This window comes from Manihot esculenta, chromosome 8 (genome assembly GCF_001659605.2).
Source record: "Manihot esculenta cultivar AM560-2 chromosome 8, M.esculenta_v8, whole genome shotgun sequence".
NCBI classification, from domain to species: domain Eukaryota; kingdom Viridiplantae; phylum Streptophyta; class Magnoliopsida; order Malpighiales; family Euphorbiaceae; genus Manihot; species Manihot esculenta.
The window spans coordinates 39,803,766-39,828,713 of record NC_035168.2 but is presented as its reverse complement, the minus strand read 5'-3'; the positions used below and the strand labels follow the sequence as shown (position 1 = coordinate 39,828,713).

The 24,948-nt window shown below is 32.3% G+C and overlaps 2 protein-coding genes and 1 long non-coding RNA gene across 7 annotated transcripts; 2 read left to right on the top strand and 1 right to left on the bottom strand.

The window, feature by feature from the left end:
• Positions 1-2,724: 2,724 nt before the first annotated feature.
• LOC122724459 lies at positions 2,725-3,767 on the top strand. The gene is made up of 2 exons (XR_006351833.1): positions 2,725-2,881; positions 3,073-3,767. It is a non-coding gene; the product is annotated as an uncharacterized LOC122724459 (long non-coding RNA).
• Positions 3,768-4,813: 1,046 nt separating this feature from the next.
• On the top strand, positions 4,814-7,099 carry LOC110621779 (anthocyanidin 3-O-glucosyltransferase 7-like). The gene is made up of 2 exons (XM_021766079.2): positions 4,814-5,473; positions 6,013-7,099. The coding sequence occupies exons 1-2, from the start codon at positions 4,972-4,974 to the stop codon at positions 6,894-6,896; spliced, it is 1,386 nt and encodes a 461-aa protein (XP_021621771.1). The 5' UTR covers positions 4,814-4,971; the 3' UTR covers positions 6,897-7,099.
• A 1,566-nt stretch (positions 7,100-8,665) lies between these two features.
• LOC110621778 (protein EXPORTIN 1A) lies at positions 8,666-23,160 on the bottom strand. Of its 5 annotated transcripts, none has more exons than XM_021766077.2 (32): positions 22,841-23,160; positions 21,918-22,034; positions 20,494-20,586; positions 20,307-20,378; positions 19,829-19,936; positions 19,669-19,751; positions 19,041-19,179; positions 18,862-18,930; positions 18,707-18,784; positions 18,502-18,564; positions 18,350-18,394; positions 17,017-17,124; positions 16,814-16,912; positions 16,068-16,271; positions 15,548-15,607; positions 15,192-15,302; positions 14,932-15,029; positions 14,667-14,775; positions 13,895-13,960; positions 13,684-13,782; positions 13,515-13,595; positions 13,277-13,366; positions 12,868-12,953; positions 12,656-12,736; positions 12,394-12,576; positions 11,690-11,756; positions 10,545-10,655; positions 10,177-10,284; positions 9,887-10,024; positions 9,679-9,816; positions 9,501-9,605; positions 8,666-9,318 (listed from the first exon to the last, which is right to left on the bottom strand). In XM_021766077.2, exons 1-32 carry the CDS (start codon positions 22,952-22,954, stop codon positions 9,196-9,198), a joined length of 3,246 nt encoding a protein of 1,081 aa, XP_021621769.1. In that variant the 5' UTR covers positions 22,955-23,160; the 3' UTR covers positions 8,666-9,195. The 5 variants fall into 5 exon arrangements, with proteins under 5 accessions (XP_021621769.1, XP_021621770.1, XP_043815378.1 ...); XM_021766078.2 differs by having other exon boundaries at positions 16,068-16,220; XM_043959443.1 differs by lacking the exon at positions 15,192-15,302.
• Between the last annotated feature and the right edge of the window lie 1,788 nt (positions 23,161-24,948).

Below are 24,948 nucleotides of genomic sequence, written 5' to 3'. Positions count from 1 at the left end.
AATAATTTTTATATTATAAAAATTAAATAATAAATTATTTATTAATTAAATGATTGATTAATAAATTTTTAATACTTTAAAGATATTTTATTATATTTTTTAAACTTTAATAATTAATTAATGAATTTTCGGTTAAATAATAAATTATTTTAAAAATTAAACCAATAGCAATACAATAATTTAATAAATTTATTTTAAAAAAATAATAAAAAATAAATTAACGATTTAATCTGTAATTTAAGCCATAAAAACACTTTATTGGTATTATATATTTTAGTCATGGAAATGCCTAGCGTAATTATGTATATGTATATATATATATATAAAAGGAAATATATATTTTGTCCTTGAATGTATCTAATCATTATTCATTTTATATTTGACCAATTAAACTCTTATTAATCTTTTAATTAATTTAGAATATTTATATAAATAAATCTTAAATTTTTCGAGATCTCTATCACTTATAAAAGAATGTAACTTCGTTTTAAAAGTAAAACTACCGATTATATTAATAAAATTTTATCAAATAAAAATGATATCATCTCAAATAGGGAAATGATTATGTCTGATAGATTTTTTTAACCAAAATATGAGCTGTTAAAGTAGTATTATAACGAATTCATCTAATAAAAATATCAATTTTAGAGTCTAATAAAAATATCAATTTTAGAGTCTAATAAAAATTTATAATTATTGAAAATCAAATATCTGCATAAGATAATTTGATAAAAATATTTATCAAGTGCATGTCTAAACCCTTACATAAGATAATTTGATAAAGATATTCGTCCTTCTTTCTTATCTCTCGAGTATAAATCATTAAGATCTCTCGAACAAAATCATGAAACAGAACTTCTACGAGATAAAACTCGAATAAAGTTTCAAGACTGACGTCATCGTTGCAATTACAGAAATCTATGATAACTAGTAAACTTTCATTCAACATTACTTTTTAAAACAACCGAATCAATAAAATTTGAAGAAAAGCCAACCACAGAAACAGACTTATGACTCTTCCACATTAACAAAAGACATCCTCCTAATCCTTATATATTAACTGAAAAGCAACTATCAAAATATAAAAAATTATGAAAAAATTTCATATGAGAATTAAGAGTTTTTGTTTCTATCTAAAATAAAATGTCCGCCTTGTAATTAGGAACCAAATCCTTCAATATAATAACTGTCTGAGAATTGTCGCCATAAATCTGCCAAAGAGATCTGTATATTCTGAAAATTGATTAGATTGTATGTGAGAAATATTTCCATCATACAGAAATCATAAATGACGATCGAAATATCTCCGAAACTCTTAATAGGGACAATAACATTTTCTTTTTTATCGTTAGTCAATTGAAGTAGATCATCTTTCATGTAAATAGAGAAAAAAAAAAGTTTATGAAAGATGAAAAAAGGAGAATAACAAGGGATCGGAGGAAAACTTAAAAAAAAGTGGAAATTTATATACCACTAAAATTTTTACAATTTATATATATAAATTTAATCTTTCAAAAAAACACACCGTAAACCCTCAGCTAATTAGCTCCGGACAAACTAGTGAGTCATACTTATTTAATCGAGTCATATGCATACGCCAGTAATTTTATTTGATGCAAGTATATTCATATACAAATAAATATGAAATCCTAAATTAAAAAATATAATAATTAAATCTATCAAATTAATAACTATACAATAAATAATTAACGTTGTAACGAATTAATAATTTATTAGATTGATAAACTAAATTAAATATTCAAAAATTATATGTATTTATATAATTAATTATATAATTAAATTATATTGATGAACTAATTATTAGTTTTTTAATTTTAAAAAATTATATTAACATTTTTTTATTTTAAAAAATTTACTAATTAATCAATTTATTATTTTCATTTTTAAATATTATAAAAAATTTAAAATACTTTCAATACAAATGAATTAATAAATAGATTTTTAATTTTTAAAAAATTAATTAATGAGTTTTTTTAAAATATAAAAATTAAATAGTAAAATATTTAATAATTAAAATTAATAAAAAATTAATTAATAATTTTTTAAAATATTAAAAACGTGTTAATATATTTTTAAAATTAAAAATCAATTAATGTTTTCTATAATATAAAAATTAAATAGTAAATTTTTTAATTATAATTACTACTTAATTTATATAATTAAAAAATTTATTAATTAATTTTTTAATTTTAAAAAATATATTAAAATATTTTTAATATTTAAAAAGTCTATTAATTAGTTTTTTAATTAATTTTAATTCGTTAAATATTTTATTATTTAATTTTTAAAATGTTTATTAATTATTTTTTTTATTATAAATATTTTAAATTTTTTTATAGTACATAAAATTAATAAAGAGATTATTAATAAATTTTTTAAAATATTAAAAATATTTTAATATATTTTTTAAAATTAAAAAATTAATTAATATATATTAAAAAGACTAAATAATATATATTTTTTTATTAATTATATTGAATTGAATAGTTATTAATTAGATTAACGCCTTTTTTTTTTTTTTTTTGAAATGGGAGATTAACGCCTTTAATTAGTTAAAATTTTAGTGGGAGATGATAAGTTAACTGTTGAATTATGATTGGATGAATATTTGATGAAAAAATTTATCACGTACTTACCATTTGACCGAGCAGCTAATGTGGAGAAGAGAAGGAAGTGGGTCACTTTCTCTCCCTGGTACTCTAAAGAGAGTTTCTCTTTTAGTTTTAACTCTTCATCTTCTCTAATAGTTTTCATCTTTCTTTTTTTGGCCGCTTAAGTTGGATTTACCCTACTCCTTCTGAGCAGGGGAGACCTTCGTCTTCTTACTATTCGGAGAATGAGTTTTCCTTCCCACCTCCAGGTAAATTTGTAGATATCTTTTTGATTTTTTTTTTCTGCAGAACCAATGGAAATTTGTAGGGGCTCTTTCAAATCTGCCTCTTTTCTTTTTTTTTTTTTCTTGCTCTTTTGATGGTAAATTTGGTGGTTCTATTGTAAAATATATAGATCTACCTCTCTTTGTGACTAGTTGTGTTTGGTATTTGCATGCAGGCTCTCAGATCGATGGTTCTCCGGCGATCCTCGTCCGACGACAGTTTATGGAGGTAGCTCGTGGAGTTTAATTCTTGGAAGGCGCAGTGGGGTTATTTAAGAGCGGGCCTTCTTCACTTTAGCCGACTCTTTTTCGATCTGAAAAGAAGCCTCTCTTGAACCTGATTTTACCGGTTGAAGTTGAGCTTTCCACATTTGTTTTGGATGCTTCATTTTTTTTTTTGGAGGAGGAAAATATCCCTTCACCGGTCACCTTCCCTTTTAGTCATTGGCCCTTGCATCAAAAGCTTTTTCAGTTCTCCTTGAGTTTCAGTTTGCATATTTTTGCCTTTGTTTTAGCTTCAATAGCAAGAGATTGCTTCCAACGTGTTTGGTGGTTATGGAAGACCGATGCTCGGAGGAAGGAAAGGTCGACTTCTGCAAGCTCTTATCCGTCGGGTCGGGTTTATGGGTCAAGTCTATATATATAAATAGAAAAGAGTAGAAAATAAAATTTTCAAATTCAAATTCTAAAATTTTACGGACATAATAATATATTTATATATACGACAAATTACCCAACTACTCCATTTATATAAAGTTTGTATATTATTAATGCCTACTAAACCTTTAAAAAAAAATTGTATACCAAACATTGTCCTTTAGTTATTATTTGCATTATGTATTTATTGTGGTACCGTCTACGTGATCCACCACTAGCTTTGGTTATTAGCAATTTAGTGTGATTGTTGGTAGTTGTAGAGTACGCAATCTAATCTCTTTATTGAATAATTAAAAATGTTAACACTAACTATAATCATTTTTTTAAGAAATTTATTAGCTCTTTTCATATTATTAGGGAAATATTTATTATTATTTTGTCTCATTTATTTATCAGTAATTATTATAAATTCATGAATTTTAACATGCTCACTAAACTTTTTTAAAGAAAATTTACTTATATATTTTTTATAAATAATTTGATAGAATAATTTATCAAATTTAATTAATTAGAAATTTTTATTTAGTTTTATAATTTTTTATATAATTTAATTTAATTTAAAATTTTTAAAAATTTAATTATTTAGATTGAATTGAAAAAATTAAAATTAAAAAAAAAATCTGTTATTTCAATTAAATTTAATTTTAATAGAAAAATTTTAAAAATCAAACTAAATTGATTTATAATAATACTATATTATTTTGATAAAATAGAAAGATTAATTCCTAATAAATTTAAAATACTTTCATTAAATTTTAACATATTAAAAATAAAATATAAAAAATAAAAAAATTAATTAAAAAATTAAGAATAAAATCATATCTATTTTATTAAAATTAATTTTTTAAATTAATTCTATTCAAGTTTTATAAAAATTAAAATTAAAATTTTAAAATTTTTAATTTATTTAATTTGAAATCAAATCAATCCAATACTCACGCCTAAATCCAACCAAAGCTCCAGAAAAGACTATGGGATAAAACAAGTCATTATCAAACTTGTTTTATTTTAATTATGGAAATTAATTAAATAAACATTTAAATTCATAAAGACTAAGTAATATAGTGAAGAGCGAGTCTATCAACGATATAAAAGAGTTACCAGAGTGATCTCGGGTCGAACCGGATAGAGTGTTGATATATCAGAAGTTAATTAATTGATTTTGAAAGATAATTAATAAATTTAAATTCCTGACAGACAGACCAGCAGAAACTCACGTGCCAATTAAGACTGGGGCAGCCACAAGGCGAAAATCAGACCTTTTCCGCTGGCAAGTAGTAGGTACTAGGTACGTGGACACTGAACCACCATTCTCATCTTCCTGTCGCCATTTTTAGACTTCTGCTCCACTATATCAAACAATTTCTACAGCTTATGCAGTGCATCTTTCAACCCCAACCTACTTCCTCAACCCAGCCATGCCACCAACCACCACCAGCGCCACCGCCGAACCCCATGTTGCGGTCTGCGCCTTCCCCTTTGGCACCCACGCAGCCCCACTCTTCTCCATCATCCACCGGCTTGCCGCTTCTTCTCCAGACACCCACTTCTCCTTCTTCAACACCGCAAAATCCAACGCCTCCATCCTCTCCGCTTCTAAACACAACACGCTACCAAATCTTAAAGTCAATGAGGTGTGGGACGGTGTCCCTGAGGATTATACGTTCTTGGGTAAGCCTCAGGAGGAAATTGAGCTGTTCTTAAAAGCAGCTCCTGAGTGTTTCAGGAAGAGCATCAAGGCGGCGGTTGCAGAGACGGAAAAGGAAGTCACCTGTTTAGTTACAGACGCATTTTTTTGGTTTGCGGCGGAGATCGCGGAGGCAATAAGAGTGGATTGGATGGCTTTTTGGGCTGGTTCGCCTGCATCAATTTCTTCTCATTTTTACACTGATCTCATCAGGGAAAATTTTGGAGCTGGAGGTAATGGTCTCGCAAGGGATTCGGTTTGAAACCGGAACAACCGACGCAACAAAATAAATTTGAAATTTCAGTTAAGTTTTATTTTATTTTCGGTTGGATTTTATTTAAAAATTTTGGTTATTTCATTTGGATTTTCCCAAAAAAATTTTAAAAATTTCGGTAAAACCAATCGGAAGCTAGTTTTGGATTTTTTTATGAATAAATATATAATCTAGATTTTTTTTAAATTAATTTTTTTAATATTGTTTAACAGTTATTATTAAAAAATTAATTTTATAAAAATTCAATTGAATTTTAAAGTGATTTAAAATTAAAAATTCGATGAGTAATTAAATTAAATGGTTTTGATTTAATTTTTTTAATTTAATTTTTATATTTTTTAAAATTTAATTTTTTATTTTATTTTAATTTGATTTAATTTTAAATCTAAATTATATCTCTTCGAAATCCATAAGATGGGGGATAATTTAAACCTTTTTATAATTTGAGTTTCATTTGCTTTGTGGATTAGAAATGGACATTGCTTGTGCATCATACAGGAAAACTGGAGGAAGATCAAACCCTCAATTTGATTCCAGGAATGTCCAAAATTCAAATTCGTGATTTACCAGAAGGAGTGCTGTTTGGGAACTTAGAATCACTCTTCTCCCAAATGCTTCACAATATGGGACGAATGTTACCCAGAGCAGCTGCAGTCTTAATGAACTCATTTGAAGAACTGGATCCCACCATAGTAAGTGACTTGAACTCCAAATTCAACAATATCCTCTGCATTGGCCCATTCAACTTGGTTTCACCACCACCACCGGTGCCAGACACATACGGCTGCATGGCGTGGCTTGACAAGCAAAAACCTGCATCAGTGGCATATATTAGCTTTGGCTCGGTGGCAACCCCACCACCACATGAACTTGTGGCACTAGCTGAAGCACTGGAAGCTAGCAAGGTACCTTTCTTATGGTCACTCAAAGATCATTCCAAAGTACACCTGCCAAATGGGTTCTTAGATAGGACGAAGTCGCATGGAATTGTGCTATCGTGGGCTCCTCAAGTTGAAATCTTAGAACATGCTGCTCTCGGGGTTTTTGTAACGCACTGTGGTTGGAACTCGATACTAGAAAGTATTGTAGGAGGGGTGCCTATGATTTGCAGGCCTTTCTTTGGCGATCAAAGGCTGAACGGAAGGATGGTTGAGGATGTCTGGGAAATTGGCCTCTTAATGGATGGTGGAGTGCTCACGAAAAATGGAGCAATTGATGGTCTGAACCAAATTTTATTGCAAGGAAAAGGGAAGAAAATGAGGGAGAATATTAAAAGGCTAAAAGAACTAGCAAAAGGGGCAACAGAACCAAAGGGGAGCTCTTCCAAGAGCTTCACTGAGTTAGCAAATTTAGTGAGAAGTAGAGGAAGCTATGAGAATTAGTTGTTAGAATCGGGTTCGTGTTTCTTGTGTATTTGCTATTTTCAACCTCGGGGTTAATAAATTTTCATTTGCGTGTTGAAAATAAAAAGAGACACATTCCACCATTGATGAATGGTGAAGAGTCTGGGTCTTGTTTCTTGTATTGCTGAATTGCAAGTAGGGTTTTCTAATTATAATGATCATTGAATCACATATCGATGTTATATTTTCGATTTGATTGTTATCGTAAAACTCGAATTTAAATCAGAAGTACACGAGAAAGTTGCTCACATCCTCACCTGAGTAAAACACAAAATGAATAACACCCTTTAATAAAGAGAAAATTACTACTTTATCATTGATTTCTATATTTTTATAAATATATTAAAATATCATCACATTTTAAAAATTCAATCCAATTAGTTTCTATTATTATTTTTTCTACTAATGTAGTTAGTTTCGTTATTAAAGGAGGAGAGAAAATTTTTCTCCTAAAAATTTGTAATGCTTAAAACCTCTAAATATTAATGAAACTCTGCGCATTCTAAAATTTTGGGTAAAACTTGAATTTTTTAACTAAAAAGAAAAAGATCAAAAACATAAATCAGCACAAGATGTACGCTTTTTTGTAACTATTTTAACATATCTTTGCTAATATATAAGAGATTCACACTTACGTACAGAAAGAAAAATATTAAATTGTAAAATCATGTCAAAACTACTAGACAGGACAGTTAGAGAAATTCTTATTTTCTTGAATATGATTGAGCTGCTCAATATTATTTGGGTTTAGTTGAACTATATTCTCTACTTAATTAGTTGTTGTTTCCAATTCTTTTAACCTTAAAAGTTTCATCCTCCATGTTTAATTCATACTTTGAGTTTCTTTGTTTACATGAAGAGTTCATCTCTTCTATTTACAATTTAAGTGCAATAAATTTATAAAGGAGACGGAATAGAATTTTATTAAAAGTTGTTGAGTAATTAATTCTGAAATTTTCAAGCAATCTCTTAATGAACTTGTATAATAGATGTAAAAAAAGCCCTCTGATTCTATACTCATCCATTAATTCTATTTTTCTAGGGACCATAACAAACTAGCTCGGAGAATTTTTCTTTACAACATTGAAGGTTAGATGGAACTAACAGATTTATTGCCTTTGATATTATTTTACTATTTGCAATTATAAGGGTTTCGTTATCATACTTGGATGGGAAGTTAGCTTTTATGTGGTCTGCCGCTTCTAACTATTTTTCTTGCATGCATGTCAAATAGGGAGGGAGAGATGAAGTGATATAACAAAGTAGGAATTTCATCAAGGTTTAGAGTTTTCAAATATTATAAGGTCATTTTGAAAAAAAATTCCTCCCCTCCAAAGGATCAAAAGTACAATAGAGATTAACTAATTAAAATTTTAAAACGTGACAATATTTTAATATATTTTTAAAAATTCAAAAATTAAATAGTAAATTTTCCTATACAATAAAATAATAATTTTCCCTTCAATAACAGCTGCGTTCCTCGTTTATGAACTCCCATAAAGATTGAACATCATATCCTCCCTACTCTCCAAAGAGGTTATTTGCATTACTTCTCTTTACACCAAAGTTACCCTCTTATAACATTTTTAAAATACTTTTTAATTAAAAATATTAAATGGGTACATGTAAATTAACTTCCCATATCCTATAATAACCACATCATGTAATAATATATATTAAGTAGGATCTTGACAAAAAGAGAAAGGAAATGCAGTTACAACTGAAAGGACAAAAAAAAAAAAAAAAAAGAAGGAAAGAACCTCGTATATATTAGAACACATTCAAGGTACATTATACGAAGGGGTGGGGGGGGAATTAAAAGTAAACCCCTAACCAAACACTAGACGACGGAATCGTAAAAGAAAATTGAGATTTTCTGCACAACCCGCAACTTTAGTATGCGTTAAACCTATTGACGAATCAATAAAACAATTAAAAAACTAGTCATTTAAACAGTTTTATCCAAACCATCATCATGAGGAATCAAGGGTCAAGCAAAGCAAAGCCCGACAATTGACTCCAAATATACTCATTCCTACATTAGCACCTAAATAATCTACACCCAGCCAATGGATATACAGACCAGACAGTTTTGCCAGCAGTCAAACCTTCAGGCTGGGGCACCACCCTTTTTCATCTGAGCTAGGCTTCAACACCAACCAAAAGAATTGCTGCGTCTTTCAAAACCCATCGACTTCCAAGTAACTGAATCAAGATGGCAATGGCTACTCCTGGTTTACGATTCATCAAATTAGCTTTCAGCATCAAAAATACCTTTCTATGAGTCCAGCATCTCATCCTGGAGCTCATTAGGAGCAATAAGTCCCGGAATAGAAAGCATTCTCTGTCTCTCTCTCTCTCTCTGTGCAGCAGCTTCTTCAGCATAAAGATCTTTATTATCCTGAAAAGAGAACCAACCATCCATCAAAAACTTGCAACTCAAAATTGCACTTGCACTGCCAGGCAGCCTTTGTAAACACCAGAGCGAGGAATAGGGTGTGTCGCACATCATATACACCATGCCCTAACATCTTTCATGCCACAGGATGAGAGAAATGTACAAGAAATTGCTGATATCGTTACCTGAGCAGAAAATTCTTTTGATTGCACAAGAAAGTCTCGAATGTGATTCTTAAATACAGAGAGGTCAGCTCTCGACTCAAATAGTCCATTAACAAATTGGGTGACCTGAAAAGTTTTCCTATCAGTCGCATGCAACAGAAAGCAAAAATAGCAACAAAAAGTAAAGGGGAAAAATCACCTCTGATGCAGTCATGTTCGGGAATGATGTCCCCAAAAGTTTAATGGTGTATTCCCGAACAAAAATTGCATTGTTTGGGTATGGATATGGAACTGTTGTAGCATCCCATAAAGGCTCAGTCAAAGCACCACTTTCAACCTGAAAATGTATGTCCAAATTATATAATTGCAACTGCCTCAAACTAAGTAAAGACATGTAAGGCACATACCAGACAAAACAAATGCTGCAACACTAAGACATGCAGCTTGAAGCCAGGTTTGTGAAATGTATCTGTCAAGACGGCAAATATTTCCTGCTCAATTGTGAGAAAGTATGTGCGATAGAACTGGTTACAGAATTCAGAAGCCTGTCAAATTACAGAAGAAATTAGCACCACATAAAATTAATTTTTTTTATAAAAAAATGGAAATTGGCTCCGACTAGGACTCAAATACAGCCCTGCAGATGATTTTAGGTCTAAACTAAAGCTCACCGAAGAACATATAGCAAAAGCCTTACTTGAAAGTTCTTCAGCATCTCCAACAGAAGGTTCAGACCAGTTTCAGCAATATTTCTTTCTGTATGCCGAAATGCCCATATGATTGAATCCATCACAAGCTTCAGTTGCTGATGCAGAAAAAAACACAAGGATAGAAGCTTAGGAAAACTAGAAGTTTTTGTACACTTCTGTTTGTAAGAGAGAGAGAGAGGGAGAGGGAGAGAAGGAGGGGAGGGGGGGGCAGAGAATAGGGGGGATTAAGAAAGCAGGACGCGACGACTTCCAATAAGAAGTCCAAGTAGGATTAAGACTTGTCACAGTACTTAAAAATATGCAATGAATTAACCTGGCACTCAAGTATACTGAATGAAATAAACCCAACACAAACCTGACTTGACAACCGAATCAAAGCTGGAAAACAATGTGTTGCAATGGCCCGAAGTAATGAAAAGAACTTCAGGCGATGCTCGGGGTAGTCTTCAAAATTTTTGGTTATCATCTGAATTGTAACAAGTAAAAATGTCAGCCAAACAAGTTATCCTCAAAGTCCTTAAAAGTTAAACTCAGATCTTATTGGTTTAGGCTTACAGTTGAAATAATTGACATGTACAATCAACTTGTACAAGTCTTGAATAAAACAGTGTGTAACACGCCATTCATACATATGCACCAACAAGTCTTGTCTAGTAAAAACATCAAGATTCAGACAAAACAGAGTATCATTCATTAGCTATGCATCACACACCCTCACATGCATCCGTTTTTAAATATGGTGATCAACAAGACAACTGACTTGAAAACCTGGACTCCTACAGTCCATGGCACATTCAGTTATAAGATTGTAAGTAAAGCTAACAACTTTCCAATATGATGCAGGAGTTAATTTAATGCAGTTTTCTAGTCAGTTTAGACTTTTACTTGGTTTTCTATTGAGCTAAGGATTTTATTCAGATTTCTTTGCTTCTTCATTTAGAACTCTGGTCCATTAAGCCTCATTAATCAGGATTAGTTTTCAGTCTTTAAATTTATCTCACATAGTATAAACAAGGGTGCTGCATTGCTGGTGGACACATCAGCACTGTTAAATTGGTACAAGATTTTACCAAGAAGTTCCTTGTAAACCCTAATCATCTTTTCTTTGATCCAACCACAATCAAACCTATTTTAGCCCTAATTGTCCTAAGCAATTCCACAATTTCCACTACGCCACAATATGGTAGAAGAAACAAATCATCAATAATTATAACATCAGTTCACGGCACTTAAAACAGGAATTCAAGAGGCAAGAAAATATTTGTCATAATTTTTTATAAACCAAGTGCAAATGATTCATTGTGCTTATGTCTTCTACTGCTTTTTTTTTAAAACACTTGTGATAATTAAGCACTTATTCTCATACAAATCCAGGGAGTCGAAAGAGTTGGCAGTTGTTGACAATATCAAGGTATGGAATTCCAAAACTAGACAAACAAAATAAATTAAAGAAATTGAGTCCATAAACAGGCACCAAAATAAAAGCCAATACAGCCTCACCTCAAGTGTACACTGGAAAACCGCTTCAAATATCCGAGGCACATCATCTATCATTGCAGCTTTGTACCTTAAGAGAACGTAATACCAGGAACCAAAACATAAGTTAAAAAAAAAAAAAGGAACCATTTTAAGGCAAACCAGGCATCACAGAGTACAAAGCTAGCTGGTCTCCCTGAAGCAACTAGAATGATTATGCAGATAAAAACATTAAGAAAATAATACTGGAAATAAATGAAATATATATTCCAAGGTCATTTATGTGCAGAAAAATAACTCTTCCCCCTTATCTCTGCCATCAAGTCATCACATAATAAGTAAACTCGTATTTTGTAGTTTTACTACTAGAAAAATCCAAAGCTTACCAAAGTCTACCAATGAACACTATAGGATTTGTACTTCTGGTTTCAACGAGTCCAAAATTTATGTAGGACATGATTACATCTTTGAAATTCACTCAAAACACCCTAGGTATACAACTTGAGATCAATAAGCAGATAGTAGGTACTAGCAGGATCCTATAGAAGCATATCAGCCTTTAATTCACAGAGTACAGACTCAAGCGTTTTACACTTGAATCCAATTCAAGAAAATACCTATTTGTTTGCATACGGAAACAGGAAGCACACTGTAAGGTAAAAGATGTACGCATATATGCAAGTACACTATGCTATCAGAAGTTAAAATATACATAAAACAAAACATACTTGTTTATAATAGTTGCAAAAAGTGACAGAACTTCTGATTCTCTAGCATCAGGCAAATTCCTGGCATAGTCACCAAGAACGGGATCCATCATTGGGGGAACAAATTGCTTCCCAATCTGTGGCTGTTCTTCAGCCTTGTCCAAAAATGTCTCAATGAGCTTGAGGGTCTCTCTTTTAACCGATCTGTTTCAGAAAGAACATTATACTAACAAAATTTTGGGAGATTCACAATTGCAAAACAAAATCCAAATAATTAACTGACCTTAAAAGCTTCACGTAGGAGGTTTTAGATGCATAAGGCCCTCCTTCTGCAATGCTACTTGATATAAGCTCGCTATACATTCTGCCAAACAATTGAAACAATGAGTGACATCAACTAGTTAACAATAGGCCATTAGCATTTCTCCAAGCCTGGCAGGTTCAGATCAAAGCTGACCAGATTGGAGAACACTAATATAACTTTCCAGTACATACCTATACACATTAAGCATGTCCAGAAAGATTAGAGATATTTGGGACAAGAAATATGTTCCCAAAGAACTAGCAACACTCGTATTTGTCTGCAAAGCAACACAGCAAAATAAATAATATGGACATGGACCATTAAAAAATAATGAGAATTCTAATGCAATAGCAGATTCAATGCTCAAGTTGAACAAAATTATGGAAATAAGATATATACATAAAAAAAAACAGAGGGAGCAACGTAAACAATTATGTTATGCTACAAGAAGAAACTGAAATAAGTGACATCATACTATTTCACGACATAAGCATGTCTGAATCACTTTGTCCCTCGAACATGAGAAACCAATTGAAAATTTATCTTAGCAAAATGCCCCTATATATAATAGAAAGTCAATTATCACATGCAGGGCCATACCTGCAATATGTTGAGAACAGTCCTGATCACTTCTTGATCTTTCAGAAAATCAACACTCTGGCGTGCCTGACCTATGATTTCAGCCCATTTCTGCAAAAGGGGTCAGATAATATAAGCAGCAGGCAACAGTAGTTAGTACCTATTTAACATCTATTTTACTTAACAAATCACTGACATTTAAAGAAAAGCAGAAAGAGAAAGAGAGAGAGAGAGGCCAGATAGTTCCACCAAAACAAACCTGGTTTGGAAGATCCATCAATCTCTGCAGGTATTCATCTCTCTTCTGTGGATCAGGTTCTGCTTGAATCATATGCCCAACCTGAATAAGAGAAGGCACAGCACATGTCACGCAATTACAATGCATAGTTAATGGGTGCACAAGTTTTTAATCAAGGCATGAAACATACAGATTCATAAAAAGTATGGATCTGATGAGGCTCAAGATCAGCAACAGTTGTTGGAAGGCCTGTCAGAAGTTCAGACACAAATGGTTCACTTTCTCCAACCTGACAAGTTAAACAAATTCTCAATAACCTCATTTTGATGCAATAACACCAATGGAAGAATTATGTGCAATTCTACATGCAAGAAAGAATATTCTGAGGCAAACAGATTTACCTGAACAATAACGAATTTCCGTTTGCATTTCTGAACAATTTTCAAGAATGTGTCGCAAGCCATATCCTGGAATGCATTGATGTGTAAGTCATAAATCAGTACACATGTATCCAGGAAACAGAGAGCCAATTTATCCAGCAAAAAGGTACAAGATAGACATCACTAAAAAGCAACAAAAATTTTCTGGCTATCTTTATATGAGATAAGCCCAGCTGTACCTAATTATTTATTTTCATATCAAATATGCTTGAACTGATTGATATACATTTTTCCCCTTAATTATGTTAGATTAATAGTAATTTGTTATACTTGATTTTTCCAATTCCCATTCTTATTTTTGTATTAGCAAGCAAATTTATTTTAGTAATTGTTATACTTGTTTTACTTTAATAATTATATTTCTTTTACCGAGCCAATTAATTTATGATGTTATTAATTCATTCTATAGCACTATAGACAGTTTAAAATTTTGGTTTAACAAATAAAAGAAAGACTATGAACAAAGAGATTGAGGAAGTAAAGGGGGATGATAGGTGGCAACTAAGGCTAGTTCCAAGCTTGCAAAAGTAAGCCGAAACTCTATGTGAGCATCACAAGAGTCTGGCTAATTTTGAGCTAATAGTCCAAAAAAATTATTCAGTATGAGAACAGGCTGGCCTCCAATCAGCTCCACTTAGCAAATTAGAGTCTCATAAATCATACAAGAAAGAAAAATCTCCAGCATGCAAAATGGAAATAAAGCAATGTCAAGGGCCACAAAGAAAAAAATAACCTGAACTCCAGGATGTGTTTCATGCATGAACTCGAACAACTTATTGACAACGGTTTTTAAGAACTTCCAGTGGGCTCTAAGAAACCGTGGATACTGCCCAACAACATACCTGCAGACAGAAATAACAAAGAAATAACATTCAAACCTTGGCTACAAGAATAAGGTTACAATGTTGGATATCCTATCAATCGAATGCATGTAATGGGGGGGGGGGGGGGTAAATGGAAGATGCTGCCAAATATCTTATACAATCATGAATTCTTACATGATGTTACTAGCAATAACAGCTTTATTATCTTTTCCCTTTGTGATTTCACACAAATTCAATAAATCACGAATGACCATCACCAGAAATCTGTTTTCCTGCCAAAAAGCCAAGATGGTGAAACACATCAAGACTCGGATCATTAAATAATTGGATATATCAATTAAGAGAAAAATATTATTAAAAGCATTGGCAAGTCAAAAGATATCAACTCATCACCAAGGAATATAATAAGATAGATAAACTTATAGACCTGGTACCTGTTCTTCCATCATGGAACCAGAAATGGAGCCTATTGCCCAACATAAAGTGTTTAGGTTGTTCCAGCTCCAATCCTCACCACTCAATTGTTTACTTAATTTCTTGAGCATCTATGTCATAAATAGAGATATAAAAATAAAGCAGCAAGAAAAGCATTAACATATCTTACAAAGCAACAGAAATCAGTATAAAAATCCCTATCTATTCTGAAGTAAGTAAACCATCACCTTCATCTACTAAAGGCCAAATACTTGAATTGAATAAATGAACATTTTCTCAAAAAAAAAAAAATGAAAAGCGAGAATAAAACAATGTACATTTTTCATATATATCCAAGCACACCACAAGCTGATACCTGTTTTTCAGTGTCCTCATGATCAAGGTGAGACAAGTATATCAAGGTTTCTCTCATAATCTGCATAATCAAAATTTTTTATTAGCCATAGAAACATGTAACATAAGATTGGGGCAGCCATAACAAGAAAATTAATCCCAATAAATAATCCACTAGCAGACTAAATTTCTAAATGTTAATTATATTACTATTGAACAGAAAATTGAGCCCCCATCCACTGAATAGATTTGATTGATTGCCTGGTGTCCAATAGTGTAGCAATGGATATATACATGTGAATGCACACAACCCACTTCACTGCTTTCAAATAAAAGAGATTGCATTCCTAAATTATTGCATATGCACCTTGCTTGTCAGTTGACCATATTTTCTTACTCCACATTCAAACAATAGATTCAGAATCAAACACCATTGCCCCAACATTACACCTCATGATAGCACCACTTGCTTACAGAAAAGGTTCGCAGCCATTTTCAAGATCTATCAGATTGTGTTCGCATATGAGACAAAGAATTACTACCTTATATTGAACGAGGACATCATTGTCCTTCATAGTTTCTCGAACAATGTTGCCATTCTCATCTTCAACTATGAGAACCTCTTCAGGTTTAGCCATACGACAAATCATAAGCATTCTCAACTTTGACATAGGATTAGCATAAAGCTGCCTCCGCTGCAATATTTGAGAACCTATGCCATCAACCACACCATGAAGCAAAGGCATCTGCTTCAACACATAGACACAGCCTAAGTTATGTGACCTAAAAACTAGCAAGCAACTACTAGAAAGCAAAAAAATCAGAAATACAAAATCAAAACTGTACTACATTTATATGCGCACGAATGCATGCATATAGGTAAAGCGGAGAAAGATCTTGAGTTAAGGAAAGAAGTTTTTATGGAAGCAAGAACTACAAACGAACAAGATTCAATTCAGCAATATTCTATAAATATTATTTCACTCATAACTCCAACCTTACATTTAACACACATTTTACATAGAAAATTAATAAATTGCAATCGATTTGCATTTCCAAAATGAAATTAATAATTTCAGAAACAAAAAACTCAGCCAAAGCAAGTTGGAACAGAACTAGAAGCAAGTGAAGGTTGACCATTGACATGAATGAGAACACAAGTACATGCAAACTTGAAGCAAAATGAAGGTGGCATCACAATTAATATAATGTGGAACTAGCTAATAACAGAACACTCACATTAAAACACCCAAAAACCATTATATGATAACATAAAGGTTCAATATACCTGCAATCCCATCATGTTTGCAGTTACAGCAGGATTGTCCAAATTATGATGTGCCTCAAAGAGCTCCAAAACCAAGGAGTTCCAATAATCCAAGCAGACCTGTGAATAAATGGATGCAGCAAGGCTTGAGTCACATCATAAAAAAGAAAATTTTAATCCAAGGGATAGAAGAATGGAGTGGATGTAGTGAGAGAAAATATCACCTTAAAAACCTCTGTATCGTCAACATATGAGATATTAGTTAGATATTCAAGTCCCATCAACAATGCAGATATGTTCTCTTGTGAAGTCTCAAGCACTCGAATGTGGCACTGCAAAAAAAAAAGAGCAAGTTATCAGCAATACCTTCCCAACAGGCTAAAAGGAGAAATTCAGGTGCCAGTAACTTATACATCCAACAAAATAGTGTACTAGATACAATAGTTTTACTAATTCTCCGCAATGCAAGTTTCCAAGTATCTATGGTCAAACACTTTTAACTAATACAATGACCAAGAAGGCGCATATGCAGGAAAACACCAGTTCATACGCACATATAAAATCACACACTGTTACCAGCCATATCAATTCGATCAGCATGTAAAAAGTGAGTCATGTGCTGAAGTCTCATATTCTTAGAGGCCTAAACTTGAAGAACAGAGCAAGGCATACATCTCCCATTAATTGGGACATAGACATTACCCATTCGGAGCAAGTTATGAATATCCACACAATGCACCCACAAGCATATTCTATCTTATACAACAATTTAGCACTTCAATGATCCAAATCCAAAATCAGTCATTGAGAAGGCCAAGAATGTCCAATGCAATCAGCAAAACACAGATATGACTTTAGCATATATCCTCAAGGATACCATTCCATTGTGTAAATGCATCACTATTACAGAGACACTTGTCTTTTACCATTCCTGGCAAATCCTATACTGACATGGTTCCAGCTACAGCACTTTGGTAACACACCCTATGCTGCCTCAGACATGCCTTCAGTTAAAAAGCTAAAAACCACAGTAGGTTTTCACAAAGTTCAGAAATAAGAAACCCAGCAAATCAAAGAAACAGAAATGAAATATACAGATAAAAAAAATTTTAAATGAGACCTTTTTCATCATCTTGTTGAATGCCACCGACATATAATACCAAACTGAACTCTATTCAACTAAACCCTAGTCCAAAGTAACTAGGGGAAGCCAATATGCATAATTTTTTCCTTAATTCAGAATTATATAGGACCAAAATCACTAAGATGAGTTTAGAAATGAGAATACTTCTAACAAAGAAAATAACTTCAACGGACTGTTTTCCTTTCTAACATGTTCTTTCTACTCTAGGCAATCACTCTTCTTTACCAAGTCATCACTCCAATTACTGAACTTGATCACAGAATACACAAATTTACTGTAAAAAAGATAAAGTCCCAACTATGTAGAGCAGTGTAAAAACTGCCCACATGCACAACAGGTTCAATATATCACACTGGTGTCTGTCTGTGTGCCTGTCAACATTGTAGTAAAAGAAAATCAGGAACGAAACTTGCCTTATAAAATGAAGTGAAAAACAATGCCAAATTCTGAATGAATGCCTGAATAAGTAACAGACAACAAAGACAGAATAGTTATACTCTGAATTATATCGTGTAATAAGCCTTAAAAGGATTGGAAAAGTCAGCAACATAATGGAAAGACCAACCTGTTCCTCATTACTACCATGTGCGTAAGCCTCTGGTATGTTTGTTGCTAGTGGAAGAATGGCCTAAAAAACATTCACCAGAATTTGATCAGCACACAAAGATATAAAAAAAGCAATACCTTAGCACTCTTCACAATAGAGAATTCAGACATACTTAAAATGCATAAAGCCACATTCCATTTCTGGACTAAAATGTTCCACCCACCTGTAGTTGGACCATGAAGATATTATACATCTTAACATACTGCAAATTATAGAAGTCCCCAAAATTCAAAGCTGCAACCTATAAATGTCCGATCCAGAAACAATCAGTACATAACAGTTCATTAGCAAAGAAAATATATCACACTAAAAGTGTACCTCTGTCAAACACTGGAGGGTAAGATTTCGATATGATGGAATAGGGAAGAACTTCAGGAGTGTTTCCAGCTGTATCACACAACAGAAACAGTATGTGATGTAAGCATATAAGAAGAGAACTATCAAGAGTACAGATAACTTCTTCCTTCCATCCAACAATTTGTGAAAAATATACATACCAGTGGGGATTCAAAAATATAGCCTAAGGGAATCCAGGAAAGAAATGCATGCAAGGTGGACAATGTTGCCCGAATAAGCTCAGTTCTTTGAGAGGCTGATAGTACATACAAGCATAACTCATGGATGAGTTGAAATTCACTGTAGAAAACAAAACAAGAACCTTATCAAAAACAAATACACATGAAAAATATAATATCAAAGGAGAAAATGAAAGGGCTTAAAATGGATTTAAAAATTAAAAAAAAAAGGAAATAAGGAAGCCACCACCTCTTTGTCCAACTGAACTTTAATAAATCCATTAAAAAATTTCCAAAAAACAACAAAGCCAAGATATTGCTTGGTCAAAAGAACTGCCAGATTGGAATAGATATGATAAAAGGGAAAGCTTTATTTCGTCACTGCTATATTTCACAATCAGCACAAACATAGTCATAACAGATCGAGTTAAAACTAGATACAAGTAACAGCTACCAAGATTTTCGAGTGCAGTACTAAAAAAAACAGCAAAAGTCTAACATGCCCCAACCCTCAGCTGAAAGTTAGAGAAAACAAAAAAGCCCATCTTACAATTTACAACTGATTATTAGATGAAACCAAGATAAAGAAACAACAGCCTAACACAATTACCTGTTTAGTGATTGTTTAAGCTCTTTGATCTTCTGCTGAGTCATTTCTCCACGAGAGAAATCGAAAACTTCTTCACTTAAAAGCTGGCATATTATGAATTTTTGTTACTTAATGTATAACCAAAACAAGTATACCAAGAAAAATGATGGGAAAAACTTACTTTCAATATAACCATGCAATTCTCACAAATTGTTTCACTAGTTTTTGCTGCTGCAACAAGATCAGGAATAAAGCTTCTCCATCTAGCTGGCCACTCATGTTTCAATATCTGTGCAACCAGTGTAGCAATAACTCCAAATTATAGGAAAAGCTAAAAACTCAAATTCAGACACAAAAAGAAGTATATTAAAATTCATTGAAAGAAAGTGCCAAGAGGCCAATTAATTTGCAGGAAACACACACATAATCAGATAAATGATAGCAAAGCATGTCTCAGATGAAGAACAAAATACAAAAAGAAAATCAGATGATAAAAAGTGAGAAGCCTCGTTACTGGGATAAGCTTATTGCCAAAAAAGAAAAAAGTGGGGGGGGGGGGGGGAGAGAGAGAGAGAGAGAGAGAAACTAGATATCACAAAGGCAATAAAGAACTATTTTCGCCTGCAAATTCTTATTTTGGTGAGAAAACCAATCCATACCTGGACCAAAATTATATTGAGCTTGTTGACATACAGCCTTTCCAACCGGAAAGAAGCCTCGTTACTGGAAAGCTATACAAGAGAGTACAATTCAGAATATATGTCAAATACAGGACATTAGGAGAAATTTAAGAAAAGAACTAATCATCAAGCTCCTACACAACCCCAATAATTGCAGATAAAATACCTGTACAATGACTTCAGAAATGTAATTTTTCATTCCATCCCGCTGCTCAACAGGCAATGCATTCCATCTATACTTTATAACACCTTCAAGGACCTATAGGCAATAAAAATTAGTTTGCCTTCAACTCCTTTTTCAAACAGAGATGAATGGTGTTAAAGGATCTATTAAATTTGGGCCAGGCCTAACTCACCCCAAAAGCTAGCTCAAGAGGGAGGAGTGCCTATAGCCCATATAAGGGGCACACTACCCCTTTCCACAACCGATGTGGGATTCGACACACCCCCTCACGCCCAGAATTTTTACTGGTGCGTGGCACATTTATAGGGCGTCCAACATCGGATGGGGAGGCTCTGATACCATGTTAAATTTGGGCCAGGCCTAACTCACCCCAAAAGCTAACTCAAGGGGGAGGAGTGCCTATAACCCATATAAGGGGCACATTACCCCTTTCCACAACCGATGTGGGATTCAACAGGATCCATAAAACTGAGACCAACTAGTTTGGAATTAAGGCTGAGTTCTTGTTGCCTACAAATTCTTTAGACTGCATTGCTGCAATATATAGTGGCAGAACTCACCAATCCAGTGGTTTTTTTTACTTCATTCTTTCAAATTGGAAAGTAAAAAACAGAAGGAATATGCATTCGGACCTCCAATATTCACACATGAAGAAAGAAATAGGTTCCAGTTCCACTCTTGACTTGGATATTGACATATAGACTGGATAATAACCTTGATTTAATCTGCAAAAATCTTTATGCCCCACAGCCTACGTGTATTTGGATTTCTTCATTTGATAAAATCAATGAAGCATACATCAGTAACACATAAATATATCGGATTGGCTCTATAGGCAAGTATTACTTGGGACTTCGAAGGGATATACAGGCTCCCATCATAGTGAGATTCTTCCAAGTCCATCTATAGCAGGGAAGCAAGGCCTTCAACAGCCCTTGAAAGGCTCCAGCACACTCAATAAGACTAGCAAGGCCTACCTAGACATATGTCCATATGCCAAAAGGGGGTGTAGTAACTAGTGTAGGCTTTTTGGCCATAGCAGGTGCATTTTACACCTCGTGCTGCATCAACAAACTTTTGACTTCACATAAATAGCAACAAACCTAAAAGATAAGAACATTTTTCTGGCTCTCCGCCCTAGATTACCGTTACATGTTTTTAAAGTATATAAAAGCATCAATTAGAGCTTTCATATGATACAGGTAATAACAAGTCAGTTTTACTGGAGTCGTGATTAATTATCTAGTGAACCAAACCACTAATTTGTGCCCTAAACAATTGAGTCATGTTATCAATAAAGACCAGATCACTAGGACCTCAAACCTTGTATACTAAGGACGATTGAGATGTCACTTATGTGAAATCTTGTTACCATATGGTTAAATTATAATCTCATAACAACTGACCTGCAGGGCGAAGAACTTGGTGTTCAGGTTCTTTGTATTTTGTAAAATGTGCACAACTTGTAGCCACATATCCATATTGTTTTGCAACTCCTGCAATATCCGGTCTGCAGCAGCCCTCTGTCATCACAAGGATCAAAAGTATAATAAAAAAGGGAGAAAATATAGCCACTTGGTGAAACAAAAAAAAGGTGCACATGCCACAAGCTAAACTTGCAACTCGTCAAGGCACCACATTATAAAGAAATAAAATGGGAATCCAAAAGATCAAACCCCTAATAATAATGTCAGATTAAGCTTTCATTAAATAATAGCTCTAAGTTCAAAAGCAAAACAAAACTAAAATTGCAATAAGAATTTCAGAAAAATAGCTCAGAACGAGTATTTTGTTTGATAAGCAGAACAAAAAAAATTATGGTTGAAGTGAGACGCTGCATTACAACAAAAAGCAGGTTGCCATATCAGAAAAAGCATCAATAATTTTTCACCGATTTCAAATTATAAGAAGAAATCCAGAATGGCTCGATAGTGCTCTCAGCATGCATCAATGGCGTAACTTCCAAAGTTGAAATGCCAAAAAATCCTCCATTAAAAATTGTAAGTTCTTTAAACCCTAAAAAACCACTTGCTTAAACCATTCACTTCGCCAGTAGCCCAACAGCACAAGGAGAGAGGGAAAAAAAAAAAAAAAGGCAAACGCACATATCGAACCAAATGCAAAACGTCGTGTGCTTCAAAAACCCTGAGATTAATAAGCCCAACTTCTACATAGTCAACGAATTCACACACAAGCAGAAATCCAGAGAAACAACTCAAGCATTTGAAACCCCTTAAAAGACTGGAAAGTTCAATTTTCTGTCATTGTCCCCGATTTTCTCGGGAAAAAAAAAACAAATAACAGGAGACACAAAGAAAGGAAACCTCACTTCTTCCTTAGATCCGGTGCCATAGAACGCAGCAACAGTAGCATCGAGTAAGGAAACATCAATCGGCTGGCTTAAATCTCTAAGCTTCTCGGCGGCCATAGCCAAAGACGCCATTGAATCGAAACTGACAAGACTCGAGCACTAATAAACCCTAGCAGTGAGAGAGTAGAAAAAACCTAAGAGAGAGAAAAAAGTGAAAAAATCTAGAGAGAGAAAGGAGAGAAGTGAGGGTTTATATGTTGACGTTGAGAAGTATAAACAGTTTAGAGATAGAGAGAGAAAGAGCAGAGATATATACTGTAGACGGAGAGACTGCTTGAAATTTAAGCAGTGAGGGAGATAAAATATGGACTTGGAATAGACTTCCTAAAAAATAACTAAATTAATTAATTAATTAATTAATTAAAATAAATAAATACATAAAGGATTTTAATGTGCAATTAGGGTTTTTAATTTTAAGGAGTCACAGATTTTAGGGCGCTAATATAGAGCCAACGGAGGAGGGAGTGAGAGTTTAAATATACATTATTTTAAATTAAATACTTCAAAATTATTAATTTTATAAATTATTTTCGCCCAATTTAAATTTTCAATTATAAATATTATTTTTGTCATCATCTTTTCAATTTGACTATTATAAAATTTTTTTTCTCTCTTTTGCCCTATGGTGAGCTCTCTCTGAAATATGATTTATAGTTGAAAGAAGTTATCATTTTAAGTCCATATTTTGTTATTGTTATTATTATTTTATTTGAACAAACAAATTTCAGTAAGGATTTCATTCTTGGAAGTGGGATAATGGATTTAAATCAGAATCAACCAAATAAATAAATATTACATTATAGTTTTCAATTCAATAAGTACATAGTTATGTCACTTATGATGCAATGACGATCGGAATGAGCTTTGTTAATGGTGTTCTTATACACTGACATGTTTAACAAATATATTGCTGTAAATGTGTGAATTGAGACAACGTTCCAAAGATATTGTTTTTATGATCATTTGAAGGAAAGAGATCGATGTTGATGTGTGCTTTCTGGTGAGACATGAAGGTTGGGTAGATTTGGTAGTTATGTTGATGAGATGAAGATATGAATATTGTTGGAGAGTAATATTAAAATATATTAAATTTTAATTTTAATAATATGAATTGTATTAATTATTTTATAATTATTATAATAATTTTAATTATAATAAAATATTATTTATATTCAAATATTATTTTTATATATATAATTTATTATTTAATATGAATAATGTCATTAAAATTATAAATATCTAAATAATTAAAGCAGTTCATATTATTAGACTCTAAATTAATATATTTTATTATCAATTTATATCAATTATACATCAAATAAATTTGATAAAAAATGTAAATGTGAAAATATGTGCAAGAATTCAAAGTTTATATTTAAGTGTTAAACTCACATTAGGATTTGTAAATTTTTATAATAAAGATCCACACAACAATTAAATTAAATAAAAAATTTTGTCAATAAAAGAAAAGAGAGAAGAGAGAGAAGCAAAAATAAGAAAAGTGGTGTCTAGGGAAGGAAGTTATTTATCTCAATACTTTCTTTTGGTCATAATAATTTCTTTAAGTTTATTTTTGCAGGTCTAATATTTCTCTTAAAAGATTATTTTTTAATCTCTTTTATGTTTTTTGATTTTGTTTCGATTTTTTTTAGTTTATTATTATTATAAATTTTTTTTGTAATTGTGATTATAATTGTGTGATAGTTTTGATAGCACTCCATCTATATTGTTCTCGCTAAGAGTAATAGAGTTGGTAAAAATTATAGTCAAAATACGTATCTATTTCTTTTCTTTAAGGTGCCTCCATAACTATATTAGACTGAAAATATTATAGGTCAAATTTTTTGAGCAATAATAATATTGAATACATGGAAATATTGATTATATATTGCCGGCTATTAGTTTTCTATTTCATAATTAGATTTCTTTGTACATTTATTTTTCTATTATGTTAATAATCGATATTATTAGTTAGTTGGTTGTGTGATTAGAACATTGGAGCATGTTCGATTTGTAGTTTCTTGTTTTGATTAATTGATTGTTATTTTTGTTGTGGTTATGCTGCA